The following is a 14,567-nucleotide window of genomic DNA, read 5'->3' on the forward strand; positions in this document are numbered from 1 at the left end:
GGAATCTAAATGTTCGAACATAGGTCCCATCAGAGTTGCTAAGTCTGTGTTAAGGTCCAACAAGTGAACCGGTTCCCAGACCATTGAATGGAGACAAAGGATTTCTTTTAAAAATCTCACCATCATTGAAAAACACTGATCTTCCGTGAATGGGTGGATGAAAGGCTATTGGCACTAGATATACCGTCAATGAGTTAAGTGTAACACCAACGACTGACGATGCAGAAAATACTCCAAGATGTCTTAGATACTACCCAGTGTTGGCTGAACTCTGTGGGCCAATAACCACGTTGAAAAACACTTCGACTTTGCTGAATAGGCCATCCTGGTGGAGGGGGTTTTCTAGTACTGAGCAGCAACTGTCGAACAGTCACCAAACATTGCTCTTCCTCCTCATTCAACCATGGAACAGCCACACCATAAGATGCAGGGAGCTGAGACCAGGATTCAAAGTGCAACCAGGTCGGGATGGAGAGGAAGGGTTATGGGAGGCTGAAATGACAGTGCAAGCTTGGAAAAACAACACTGTCTCAGCCCAGTGAAATGATTGAGACCGGAGGGAAAGCATACAGGGGAGCTGACTGCCAACTGAGGTGGAAAGGCATTGGTCAGGGAAACTGGACTGAGGCCCCCTCGAGAGCAGAAAAGTCCATGTTTCCTATTGTCCCTCATAGTGAACAGGAAGATCGTCGGGATGCCCCAAGCCACGAAGATGACTTGCAGAACACTGGGCTCCAGGCACCGCTTCTGATCCAGGTTAAAATTCCCACTGTGACGATCTGTGAGATGATTCTGGACTCTGGGCAAGTGTCCAGCTATTGGAGTGACACCCTCCTCAATGCAGAACTGCCACAGCCTGATAGTCTCTTGGCAGAGTACTTTGGAGTGTGCTCCCCCTTGCCCGTTCACATAATACACCGCTAAGGCTAAGAGTTTGTCATGGTTATTTTTAGTAAAAGTCATGGACAGCTCAGGGGCAATAAACAAAAATTCACGGAAGCCTGTGATCTGACTGTGACCTTTTACCAAAAAAAAAAAAAAAAAAAAATAGCTGTAGCTGGGAGTTCCTGGGTTGGTGGCTTGGAGCTGCAGGGTTCACCCACTACCTGCTGCAGCTCGGAGCTGTGGAGGTCCCCTGCTATGACTTGGCTCTCTGGGGCTGGCACTTTGGAGCTGCAGTGGTGCCCTGCAGCCCACGGCAACTCAGAGGTGTGGGGCCACCATTGCCTGACACCTCCAGCCCCACAGTCCTGGAAATGTCAGAAAATGTCATGGAGGTCTCTGGAAGTCATGGATTCCGTGACTTCTGTGACCTACATGACATAATCGTTGCCATATACATCATGGTGGTATTGTCTGTAAGTATGTGAACCACAGAAGATTTGATGCATTCTAGGAAAGTGTGACAGGCACTGCAGATGGCCTGAAACTCCAGGACTGTGATATGCAGTGAAGCTCCCTGCTCTGCCCACAGACTCTGAATTTTCAGCGACCCCAGATGTGCTCCCTAACCTAACAGGAAGCCGTGGGTGACAATAGCCCTGGTTGGTAAAGGCTGGACAAAGGGAATGCCTTGACACACATTCCCCTGAACTGTCCACCAGTGAAAGAAGCCCAAAATTAACAGAGGGAGGCAGACTAACCTTCCATGGGGTGAAAAGTCAGATGGTAAACGGTCATAAGCCACATTTGAATAGGGCTAAGGCGCAACCTTGCAAACTGAATCATCTGTGTGCATGCAGACATGTGGCCTAAGAACCTCATGCACACATGAAATGTTGTGGGAGGTGGAGACTGCAGACCAAGAAAAAGGCAACAAATAGTCTGGTAACAGTCGATGGACAAAAATGCTCTCAAACACACAGAGTCTATTAGGGACCCAATGAACTCTATTTTCTAAGTAGGAACCAACGTTGACTTTCTTGTGTTTAGAGTGTTGTATAAGTGCAGTGTAATATGTAAGTGAGAAAGGACTTCTTCTGTGAACCTGCCCTTAGTAGCCAGTCATCCAGATATGGGAAGACATGGATTTCCTTCTTCCTGCAGTACAATGCCACCACATCCATACAAGTGGTAAAACCCGGAAAGTAGAAGGCAGACCAAAAGGAAAGACCAGTTACTGAAAACGACAGTTCGCCACAACAAATTGGAGAAATCTGTGGCTCGGGAGGATTGCTATGTGGAAATAAGCATCCTTAAGGTCTAGAGCAGCAAACCAATCATTCTGAGTCAATGTGGGGAGGACAGTTGATAGGATGATCATTAGGAACCTTATGTATCTGATATATTGTTAAGGTTGTGGATGTCTAGAATAGGTCTGACCCCTCCCTTGGATTTGGAAACCAGAAAATATCAGGAATAAAACCCTGACCCTAGTGTTCCGGATGAATCTCTTTCTTTGCTCCCAAAGCCAGAAAAAAACAGACCTGCTCGAGGAGCAGTATCTCATGAGAGGGGGCCCTGAAGAGAGACAGATCCAGACGGTGTGGAGAGGAACTGGATAACCTAAACTGACAGGGCTTAGGACTCAGCTATCTGTAGTAATTGAGTTTCAAACACTGAGAAAATGGCCTATCCTGTTCCCGAAGTCCTGTAGAAGGGCCAGTAGAAGTCATGACCGGATCACTGCTTTGGACCAATGAGTCAAAATGAGCACTTTGGGGCACCAAAGGAGGGAGAGTGGACTGGCCAAATCCAAGACCAGAATGCCTCCACCTTTGGGACCTATGCCCCTTGCTAGGGTAGTCCTGCTCTCTCGGGGGAGGGACAGACAGCCCAAAGGGGTGTTGTGGCCGGTATTGTTGCTGCTGCTGCTGTCTGTCATAATGGTGCCTCTGCACTGCCAGTGTATCGACCCCCAAGGAACACAGGGTAGCCCTAGAATCCTTGAAGTAGTGAAGTTTCATCTATTGTGTCAGAAAAAAGCACCTGACCACCAAACACCAAGTCTTCTCTTACTTCTGGGAGAATTCTGTGCCCCTGTCTGTGCACATAATTAATGTCCCCTGCAATTTTTTTTCTCTGCAGAAAATACATTCTGCTGGAGAGGTGCTGCAGTTATGCTTTTCACCCACCAGGGGCTGCTGTGGCACCAGAACAGAGGGCAGCCGGCTCAGCCAGCCCTAAAGAGGAATGCGAATAGGCTATGTTCCTTACAGCAGTGGTTCTCAAAGCCGGTCCGCCGCTTGTGTAGGGAAAGGTTTGTTTACTTCCCGTGTCCGCAGGTTCGGCTGATCGTGGCTCCCACTGGCCGCGCTCCAGGCCAATGGGGGCTGCGGGAAGCGGCGCAGGCCAAGGGACATGCTGGCTGCCCTTCCCGCAGCTCCCATTGGCCTGGAGCAGCGAACCGCGGCCAGTGGGAGCCGCGATCGGCCAAACCTGCAGACGCGGCAGATAAACAAAGTGATCCGGCGTGCCAGGGGCTTTCCCTGAACAAGCGGCGGACTGGCTTTGAGAACCACTGCCTTACAGCACCCTGCCTGTAGAGCCAGGTGAGAAGACACATGAAGTGGGGGACAAAGAGTAGGGCACACGGGGATGCTGGGTCACAGACTGGGGTTCAGAAGGGCTAGTGGGGTGGAGACAGACTGGGGCTGAATGGGAGTGGGGATGCAGGGACACATGGGGAGAGGGGCAGATATGCCTGACTGAATAGGAGAGGCTAGGGGTCAACTAGTGTCTGCATGGGGGCATAGGCGGCGAGTTATATGGGCCCATGGTGCCTATGCTCCATCAATATTCATGAAGGTGGGCCCAACTCCACCAATGTTTGGGCCCCATGCTTTGGGGGGCCCTGCGCCATGGATCGGCAACATGGGGCGCTCTCACCTCGGGGGCAGCTCCCCCCATCCCCGGAGTCACTGCGTGCTGCGGAGAGGCCCCAGCACTGACCCAGCTCCCAGCTCATTGGCCAATTTTCATTTCTCATATAATCTCATATACAGCACACACATTTTTCATTAATTATATGAGTTGAATTTGTTATTTATTATTATTTATTAGCTAGGTTACTGGGGTTTTTTCAGTGGGGCAAAAGGTGTGCAAAAGGTGTCCTTGCCTCTATCTTGCCTGGGTACTGAGGCTGATGAACAAGATGCTGAGCCTGAGGAAGGTCTGGGTCTCTTCTTCGGTACCATGGATCAGGATAGAGAAGCCAAAAATACGACTAATGGAGCACTCCATACCATGGTGAAGTACTTGGGGTGCTCTCCCCATGCAATGACTTGACTGGGGGGTCAAAATGTTGCTTCCCATAATCTAGCACATAAGTCTCGCTGTTTTAAGTGAGGACTGAAGCCCTTGCAAATGTGATACTTGTCACTAATGGGGGCCTCACCCAAGCAGTTCAGGCAGGTTGGATGAGGATCACTGACCAGCAGGACTTAAACCCTGAGGAGCAGGGCATCATTGTGGTACCAAGCCTGGTACTAAAAGAAAAGAAACAGTACCAAAGGACATCAAAAACAGAAACACAACACTAACTTACTTGAGAAACTATCTATCTAATAAGAAACAATAATTAACTGCAACTATTTAAAATGAGAGGGATGCACTTGAGTAAACAAGTCCGAGATCACTCTGAAAACCACCACTGGTGGCAAGAAGGAACAGGAGGTGCTCAGCTCCGCTCTCTTATACCAGCATGCTGTGGCACAGCAAAAGGGGGCACTCGAGCCACCTTAATGGGTAGCACTGAGGGAAAAAAAAATCTCTCTGACATCTGTGCACAAGACACACACACACCTACATTGGAATGGACATGTCCAATAGCTCAAAGAAGAATCCATTGTTCCTCTTCTTCTGTACAAAAGGTCTTGTTCACTTCATTAACGATTTAGAGATTAACATGAAATCTATTCGAGCATGTAAATGATAAGCATGTGAATAAAATGTGTAATCTCATTCCCCTAACTGCATTTGTCTCCAGCAAACTGAGAGATTGAATTTTTGGCACAGAGAAATCAACGTTGCACTTGCTTCCCTATACACTTCATCTTCTTTATCTGATCTGTCCAATAAGGAATCGGTGTGCAACTGAAGTCTCCTCCAAGTATAATTTCCCTTCCCCAAAGTGTTGCAGTATTTTAAAGAAGTCTTTTTTTTTTGCTTGTGATTGGAAACCAATCATCTTTTCATGCCCATAATATGCCACTCCTAAAAATGAGTTTCTTGAAGTAAAATAATCTGAGAGTGAGGATTTTTAAAAATTCAGCCAGGGCTTTTTTCCTCTTAACGACATTATTTAGCCCATTAAAATTCAAAGGTGTTATTTTAAAAGGAACAACCACTGAGAATAACTAACTATTTCGCTTATTGAAAAACTTGGAACTGATTATTTAGCTGTTTGATAGCATGAACCCTTGAGTGGCCAGTGTCTCTTGTTGCAAATTATGTTCTATTCAGAACCATTTCTGTTTGTAAATTTCCATAGCTATGTCTTGTATTAATTCTCCCTCCCACTCCTCTCCTGCATTATTCCCCTTATTTTAAAAATAAAATACCGAAATAGCAAAACACCAAACGACTGCGCTTTCTTGAACCCTAAACACATTAACTTTCCCCATGAACTGTTTCTCTTGCAATCCAAAGGAGTTACATTCCCCAGCTGTGAGACCTTAGGGATAGATTGCCATCCTATTATTTGAATCACATGGGGAGGATTTACACAGAACCCCTAAGTGCTCCTCAACAACCCCTTTCTATTTTCTCCAATCTCCCCATCCCTGGGACACTCCACCCCCCCCCCATCGTCCTACATATGCTCTACACTAAATACAGTTATAATCATCCCAATTGAAACACACTTCATACTATTTTCTTTATAACATTAACAGTTACTGTTAAACTGCTCATTTCTGATGACTCTCAAGAAGTCCTTTCAGGGTAATCTTTTGCTAACTACTCATGTATCTGAGTCCTCTTGTACAAGTTCATTTTTTGCCAATGACAGTACATTCTCTCGAGTCTTTCTTTTCCTATCCTCCTTTTCTAGGGTTTCACCATCTGTCAAGATATTTTCACCATTTTATACTTAGTTTCCACCTCCAGAGTATCCTCTTGCCTTTCTGAGATTTTGATTTCTATTCCAAGTGAGTGGACTGTAGTTTTTCCTTGTGTAACGTCTCTTACTGGGTAAACGGATTTTGAAAGCTGAATGAGAATTTAAATGGGAATCCCCATCAGTAGCATATATCTGCCCTCTTGAGTGCTGCTGAAACTTCCCCCAACTCTCTTCTCTTTTTTAAAGTTAGGGACAGTGGTCATGCAAAAATTACAACTTGTCATCTTTGGGTATAAACTCTGAATGTTCTCTGGCTCTTTCCATAGTTAAATCTTTCTGCTGACATTGATGAAATTTCACAATCAAATCACTGGGTCTATTATAAGCTCCAAGTGGGGGGAACAGAACCATATGCATTCTCTCCACTTTCATGTCTTCTAGAGAACTGAGATTTAACAAATCTACGATTAAAATTTTTACATACTGGATTGTATTTCCTCCTCCAGCATTTTCAGGCAGTCTCTTAATTCTGACGTTGTTCCTCGCACTCTGTTTTCTAGATCATCCAATTTAAGCTGCTTCTCTCTGTGTTCCAACAGTGTCATGCAGCTCTGCAGCAATGGCTGTCTCTCACTAGCTTCTTAGGCCAATCTCTGGCACAGACAATGACTCAACCTTTCAAATCAGTTACTTCCTTCTTTACTGCTAGAATCAGTCATCAGATCATTTCTCAAGGCCTTGAAGATCAACTCCCAAATTGTCTGCCTTGGTGACTCATTTTCTTCAGCCTTCACATTTCTGTCTGCTTTGACATCTATGTGTTGTTCACTTGGAGTCTGAGAGGCCTCTCCACATTGTGAGCTGGAAACACCCTTCTGAATGAGGTATTTTTAATTTTTATGTTGAGAATCCATCCTCTGCATTGCAGTGCTCTGTTTTTTGGTGGAGTTTAGTAGGTTTAGTGGGTTGATGGAGGCAGATTACTTTCTTATCCCCTCAGAGTTCTGGCTTCAGGCAACGATTTTAGTTCAGACTCCTGCTGATCCCCACAACCCTCTTTTTAACTACCAGACCCACTACCTCCTCACCTATATTATTTCTCAGGTGAAAACTGTATTAAACTAGAGTAAGGTTGAGGGTAAAAACAGTACAAGGACACTGTAATTCCATCAAAAACAACCACTTCAAACCCAGGAATTCACAGTGAAGTACAAGGAGGCCTGGAAATGGACAGTAAAGGCACTGAAACAACCTTAATGCCACTTTGTAGCTATGCTATGCAATAACCATACATTTATGATCAGAACATAACAGAATTTTTGTCCCTGAGGAGACAACATTGAATTTTGAAGACAGATTTTTTTTTCTCATCATGTTGCTACATGGTGGAGTTAAGATTATAAATAAAAAATTCAAAATGTATAGATCAGTTATTTATCTGAGTTGAGTATTTTATTGTTTTTACTATTGATTGCATAGCATAATGGAATAAAATAAAATTAGACAGTAAATAAGTATGAAGCTTTCATTTCCCAATAAAAAACAAAAAAAGGCAAGAAAAACACACTAATTACAGTACTTCTTCCATTAAAGTAACCATGCCCTTTAATAAAGGGTTACACTGCTTTGTTATAGAATGTGTAACTAAGGTATTAGAACAATAATATATACAATCATACCACACTATACCTCAGGTTTCAGATCTCTATGGACTACTCCTACATCATGCATGTGGCTCACAGCTGAAACAAGTTTGCGCATGATATAACTGGCTTCTGTCTCACTGAAGTGTTTCTTTTTCTGAATGCGTTCAAGCAATTCTCCTCCCTTCAGCAGTTCCATTACTAGAAATGTGTGAAGCTAGAAAACAAAAAACAGTTTAATGTGAAACCTTAGAAAAATCAGATTATATACCAACACTTTGAGGATTTTAATTATTAATAATTAGGTCTTAACTTTTTACTGTTTCGTATTAAAAATACTACACAACTGTATTTAGGAAAAACAAAACCTGTATCATTTAAGACAGAAAGAGGTGGGAAAATATAGCCTTTTAAACTGCAAAGCATAACAGCACTTTTTTCTCATCAGTTCTTTTGTCTGGTTCTTTGTTCTGCATCAAAACACATTTGTCTTCCACCAGCTACATATTATACTGCAGTAGGTTCTCTCTTTCCAGAAGTCAGGATGAGTAAAGCTTCTGTTTACAATGCTGTTTCACGAGACCAAAAATATTAAGAACCAAATCCTACTCTTAGAGGTGTCTGATGCTCACAGCTACCACTGACATCTATGGGATTCACTTATACACATTAGTGGGTAGAAACTAGCTGAAAGAGTGGTGAACACTGCCTGCTTCCACATAAGGGTACATTTTTTATCACTATGCATGAAGAATTAATCACAAACATAAAGTTAACAGCAGAAAAAGTTCCTAATCCTTTCACAGCCTCCTGAAAGCACAACTGCTTCAGATCCCATCTCCCACATAGAAGCATTCATGCTGCTGCTGTACCATTACTAGAACCACAACATATATTTAATATTCCTAAACAGTAAACTTTGTTACTAAAAGGGAAGGTTGTGCGAGTGTATTTCCTTTAAGACAAAAATTTTTAAAATCAAGGAAGTCACCACTTAAGGCAAACATTAACATAAAGACCAATCACAATTCACATGCCTTGTCACCAATGCCCAAACATATCACCAATGCAACCCAAAACTTCACAACAAACTCCTTTTTCCTTCCAACATACAAGCATCTGTAATACATGGAATTATGCTCAATCACACAAACTTAATTACAACTTCAACAAGATTAAATCCTTAAAACTAATTTTGAGAAGTCTTTTTTTGTACCTTTACAAAGTCTGAATCTGGAGTAAATGTCATATGTTTGCTTGTGATTGGGAGAAATTATAGTATTTTTTGTGAGAATTTCCTTGTTTCTTTAAAACCTGTTAACTGTTGGCAGGGGGTTAGTGGAGTACTGGAGAAGAGGTGGCATTAAAGGATGTTGAGGAAGGGGCCATTTTGAAGGAGGTGTATTTGGCAGATGATCATAATGGGAGGAGGGAAGAACAACACGGTTGGTGAGTAGGGGAAAACTACAAAGAGACTGAAGAGGGCTGATGGGGGGAGGCCAGGACAGGGAGGCATAAGGACTATTGGATGGAGGGACATAAGATTTGTGGGAGACAGCTAGAAATATGAGACTGGTAGGGCTGTGGGGAGAGTTATGGAAAATCAACGAGACAGCAGTCAGGTTTGGGGATCTAGGAAAAACATAAAGACTATGGGGATGTAAAGGTGGGAGCAGTGGGAAAAGTATAGCATTTTCAGGGAAGTAATGTAGGGCATGAGGTTGTTGGGGCGGGGTGTGGGGGGGGGCGGGCAGAAGGCTCACAGACTGGAAGCCAGCAGGGTGTTTTGGATCAGGGTTTCCCTATGTTAGGGTAATCCTGCCCAGAGACTGGAGAGATACAGGGTAGGCAGTGTTTCCTCAGCTGGGAAATCCCTGACCTCTTTACATAGGAATTCCCCAGCACAGGGAAATCCCACTCATTGTGGAGACTGTTATATAGGCTTCACCTCTATAAAAAGGGGGAGAACCATAGCCCACACTTTCTTCACTCTGTCAGATGGGCTGTGACCTCACCAAGCTTGAAAAGGGCTACAGCCCTTCACCACAAAGATTTTGGTACCTTGGAATTGAGAACTCAGTAGTTCCCTTAAGCAAGATGGGGCTGGTTAGCCAACCAGCCTTGAAAAACAATGGGTATGAGTATCTGATATGGCCATTGTCACCCTGTCAACTGCTCTTGATTCAGTCTGTCTAGGAGTCCTAGGTTTGTCTTAACTGGTCCTCTTCATCTACAATTAGACCAGTCCATGAATACTTAACTTAAATGGAGTCTATCAGCCCTTAAACTCCAAGGCTTGCAGTCTCCTTTTGTCTCTTTGTCAGTTTCTCAGAAGCAGCATGGCATGGGCTGTTGCCCCTCTGCTATCCCAGGCCTTTTTGCCTCCCCTTTCCCTCTGTTCTCCCTCTTTCATAGCTGGGCTTATTTACTTCATTGGTCACAGCTGTGGGTGCATGAGTCCATTACTGGCAGTTCTGGTAGCTGTGCAGGGGTGTGATCAGCCTGATTGCCTGTAACGAGGGAAGACTCTCCTCTCCCTTCTGCCGATGCTCAGTTTGGGATTTGTAAACCCCATTACACAGTCCTATCTCCCAACAAAAACTTCCAAGGATATAATCTGGGGCAGGTGAGACAAGTCTGAAAAGATGTGAGGGGAACAGAGATATTACCTTTTGTCTGTCCCCTAACCATGGTGATGGGCAGTATTAGGAGGAGCAGAATTTTGCAGATGGGTGGGCATTTTTTGGCACAGAGACTATATCTAATTAGTTAAGCTAAAGGCACGGCTTCTCAGGTTACTTTTTCTGCAATTCTCTCCCCCTATTCCTGAACACAGTGGAAGGGGCAGGGAAAGAGGATAAAAAATATTCTCTCAATGGCAAATGTCCCAGGATTTGCCAAAAAAGAGTCACAGCCTGACAAACATTGGCAGGTCCAATCGGAGCATGATTCCCAATGGAGAACCTGATTAGATTTGTAGTAGAGCTAGTACAAAATAAGGAAATTTTTGAGAAAAAAAATTGTGATTTTTTTTTTAAATTTCAAAATTTGGAAAAAATTGACCAGCTCTAGTCTGCGGAAGCCTCGAGGTGGTGACTGTATACATGTTGCAAAAGGATGAAAAGCAGGATGAGTGGCTGGTTGCAGGTAGGCTACTCAGATTCACAATAATCTAAGAGTACATTTATTGTTATATCTTGTTTGTTAAGTATTGATTGTGCTCAAAAGAAGAAAATAAATATAGCACCTTGCCATGAAGAGCTAATTTAAACAGATTTTTCTGATTAAGAACTCAAAAAAGTACATTAATAATACATTCTGAACATATTTTAGTACATAAAGAATAAATAGTGAAAATGTAAATCTCCTCCTTCCTTAAAGATTGTGGGTCAGATTCTTCAGTTTGCTAAGTGCATTTTTGTGCTGCATATGCCTACCAGCTGTTCTCTCAGACCCTTGCATAAAGGGCATAAGAGATATTTTGGAAGGGGCTGGGGGCATCTCAGGGTTGTAGAGGAGCTCAGCTTTATTATATCTGATCTTCTGCTGGGGAGCTTACACCAGCAGAACAAGTTAGAGTAGGCCCCCCAGCTGCTCTGGTTTCTCTGAGGCCACCACTGTCCACTACATTTGAGCTATGCTCGGATACAATAGATAACTGAGGTTTCTACAACTAAATAAAACTCAAGCACATTCTAATATATTTTTTAAAAAAGGAGCTGCTTTTAAATTTGGTAATTTATTATATTATTTGGGTTGCCTCATTTGAAAACAAACAAAATTATGAAATAATCTTGGTACTTATGTGGCACCATAAATTCAAGGATTCCCAAGCATGTTACATATATCATTTAAACTTCACAAGACCTCTGAAGGAAGGTAAGTATACCTGAGCTCCCGCAAATACATTTTTGTTGTATATAAATAAAAATGTAATCTCCTTTGGCTTTAATGCTTTTGCTATAATTTTTCTAGATAGACAAGACTCAATTAGTTGGAAAAAGCTACCTATACAGAGTGGCAGTAAGCTTTATCACAAGAGTTAATGCTACACGCAACAAAATGTGTTTGGAAAATACTTATTATAGTTTCTTCAGAATACCTGATCATGATAAACTTCATGCAACTTCACTACATTGGGGTGTCCTTCACAGAGTTTCAAAGCCGTTATTTCCTTCTGGGTGTTGGCTTCCATTCTGGAAAATTACCAAGTTTAACTGAGCAAATTTCAAAGTGAAAATTGTTACATCTATTTTTTAAACACTTCCTAATCCAGATTTTGGAATATTAGAACAGTTGCCCTTTTGATATACACAATTAGAAATCAGCACCTTCAAACAAGCAAACTGAACCAACCAAACAAGAGTGGGGGTAAATAAATAAATAAAACAAATTTATGATTCAGGCATGTCTTGGCATATTAAGAACAAAAACTTTGTTATTTTACGAACACTATAAGCAATTCAGACTTGCCCATTAGGCTTGAAACATTGGCACTACCTGTTCCACCCTCATGCCAGAGAAGTACTTCCAAAGCTGTATGGAAACATTAAATCCATTTTGCATAAAATAATAAAACTTTAAATAATAGCACTATACTCAACTATATTCATTATACACTTGAACTCTGAAGAAATCTTACAAATATCATAGGTGAAGTGGATCAATTTCAGAAAAGAAAAAGAAAAGAGGTTACTCACCTTGTGCAATAACTGAAGTTCTTCAAGATGTGTGTCCCTGTGGATGCTCCACTTCAGATATTGGTGCATCCCGGCACTGTTCATCGGAGATTTTTGGTAGCAGTGTCCGCCTGGGATGCACGTGTGCAGTAGTCAGTTGCAGCGCCATTGGCGCCTCATCTAGTGCATGGTCCAATCCCCTCAGGTCCTTCTCTACCGTGGAGTCCCTATTGCAGACTCCGAAGTAGAGGGGAAGAGGGTGGGTAGTGGAGCACCCACAGGGACAAACATCTCAAAGAACCTCAATTACTGCACAAGGTAAGTAACCTTCTTTCCTTTTTCGAGTGATATCCCTGTGGGTACTCCACTTCAGGTGACTGTAGAGCAGTTCCCCATTGTGTACAGAAGGGGCTTCAGAGTTGTTTGTATAGTTGAAGAAAGCACTGTTAGGCCAAATATGGCATCTGACCTTGAGTGATTTCATAATGGTTCATGAATGTATGTTCAGAGGCCCAGGTAGCAGCTCTACATATGGCTATTATTGGTACATTGTTCAGAAAGGCCATTGAGATTGCTACTGATAGTGTAGAATGAGACCTGATGCCCGTTAAGGGTTCTGTTTTGTTCTTTTGATAGAACTGGATGCAGCTAGAGATCCATTTTGACAGTCTCTGCGTGGATATAGCCTATGAAATGTTCATTCGTGGAAACGAAAAGCCTTAGGGATTTTCGGAAAGGCTTAGTTCTGTCCAGATTAAATGCTATTGAGCGTCAGGCGTCTAGAGTATGTGGAATAGTCTCTTGTGTGTTCCTGTGTGGTTTAGGGTAAAAAGGAAGGTGGATCAGTTAGTTTAGATGAAAGGAAGATGACATTTTGGGTAGGAATTTGCAATCTCAAGGTGACCTTGTCCCTAAAAGGATATGGTCATGAGAGCCCCAGTATCACTAACTCGCCAGGCGGAAGTGATTGCAACCAAGAATGCCATCTTCACTGATAGTAGAAGTAGGGAACAAGTAGCTAAGGATTCAAATGGAGGTCTGGTAAGGCATTTGAGCACCAGGTTTAAGTCCCATACTGATGTAGGTTGGTGTACCTTCACATAAACATTCAGCATACTGGTGAGGAAGTGTTGGTGATTGGATGCACAAATATTGATATTCCGATCTCAGTCAAAAGTAATGGCTTCTAGGTGTATTTTAATGGAGCTTTTTGAAAGGTCCGGACTCTTTAACTCTAATATGTAGTCCAACACTAACAGAAGTGGTGCAGTAACTTCAGTTATCTGTTTTTCTGACACCATAAGGAGAATCTTTTCCATTTTTGGAGGTACACATTGTGCATGGTTGACATCCTGCTGTTTAGTAATACATGTTTACTTGTTCTGAACAGTGTAACTCATCATGATGGAACCATGTAGGAGACATGCTTTCAGGTGAAATTTCTCCAGATTCAGGTGGAGAACTTGACCATCGTCCTGTGATGACAGGTCCGTCTGAAGTGGGAGAGTTCATGCAGCGCATACCACCATGTGCATCAGGTAAGGGTACCAGTTCTGTCTGGGCCATGTCAGGGCTATCAGTATCACCTTGGCTATGTTGACATGTATCTTGTGTATTACCTGCGAGGGCAGCAGTATCGGTGGGAATGCATAAAGAGTGATTTGTCCCAGGTGATTAGGAAGGCATTCCCCAGTGATCGGGATCCCATTCCTGCTTTTGAGAAAAAGTGGGGGCATTTTTGATTTTGTGATGTTGTGAATACATCGATGGGAGGGAAGCCCCATCACTGAAATATGTATAGTAGGACTTTGCTGTTCATTTACCATTCCTGGTCCTGAGAAAATTATCTGCTCAGTGTATCCGCCATCATATTCTGGCACCTGGGAGGTAGAAGACTACAACATTTATATTGTGATTTATGCACCAGTTCCACAGCTTCATAGCCTCGATGCATAGTGAGTGAGAGTGGGCTCCTCCTTGTCAATTTATATAGAACATGCAATGAATGTTGGTCATCACGCATACTGTTTCGTAACTTATCAGTGGGAGGAAGTGAAGACAGGCATTGTACACCACGCATAATTCTAGTAGGTTAATGTGTAGTTGGGTCTTGGTAAATGACTACCTCCCTTGGATCATATGCTAGTTCAGATGGGTGCCCCGCCTATCAACGAGGCATCTGTTGTGCATTCATTCTCCATTCTTGTCCACCACTGAAGAGATTCCAGTACTTTTGATGGCAGT

At 42.9% G+C, this 14,567-nt stretch overlaps 1 protein-coding gene and 1 long non-coding RNA gene across 5 annotated transcripts in view; one reads left to right on the top strand and one right to left on the bottom strand.

Moving 5' to 3' along the window:
- The window catches only part of LOC142072575 (uncharacterized), a 53,948-nt gene that overhangs the window by 34,691 nt on the left and 4,690 nt on the right, over positions 1–14,567 (top strand). For both annotated transcript variants that reach the window (XR_012669030.1, XR_012669031.1), the window contains exon 3: positions 13,714–13,861. This is a non-coding gene — a long non-coding RNA (uncharacterized LOC142072575). The remainder of the gene's footprint in view (positions 1–13,713; positions 13,862–14,567) is intronic.
- RPS6KA5 (ribosomal protein S6 kinase A5) overlaps positions 1–14,567 on the bottom strand; it is a 187,623-nt gene that overhangs the window by 13,507 nt on the left and 159,549 nt on the right. For all 3 annotated transcript variants that reach the window (XM_075129833.1, XM_048852700.2, XM_048852699.2), the window contains 2 exons: positions 11,747–11,840; positions 7,691–7,861 (listed from right to left, as the gene is read on the bottom strand). In XM_075129833.1, coding sequence (XP_074985934.1) covers positions 7,691–7,861; positions 11,747–11,840 — 265 coding nt within the window. The remainder of the gene's footprint in view (positions 1–7,690; positions 7,862–11,746; positions 11,841–14,567) is intronic.

This window comes from Caretta caretta, chromosome 6 (genome assembly GCF_965140235.1).
Source record: "Caretta caretta isolate rCarCar2 chromosome 6, rCarCar1.hap1, whole genome shotgun sequence".
Taxonomy (NCBI): Eukaryota; Metazoa; Chordata; order Testudines; family Cheloniidae; genus Caretta; species Caretta caretta.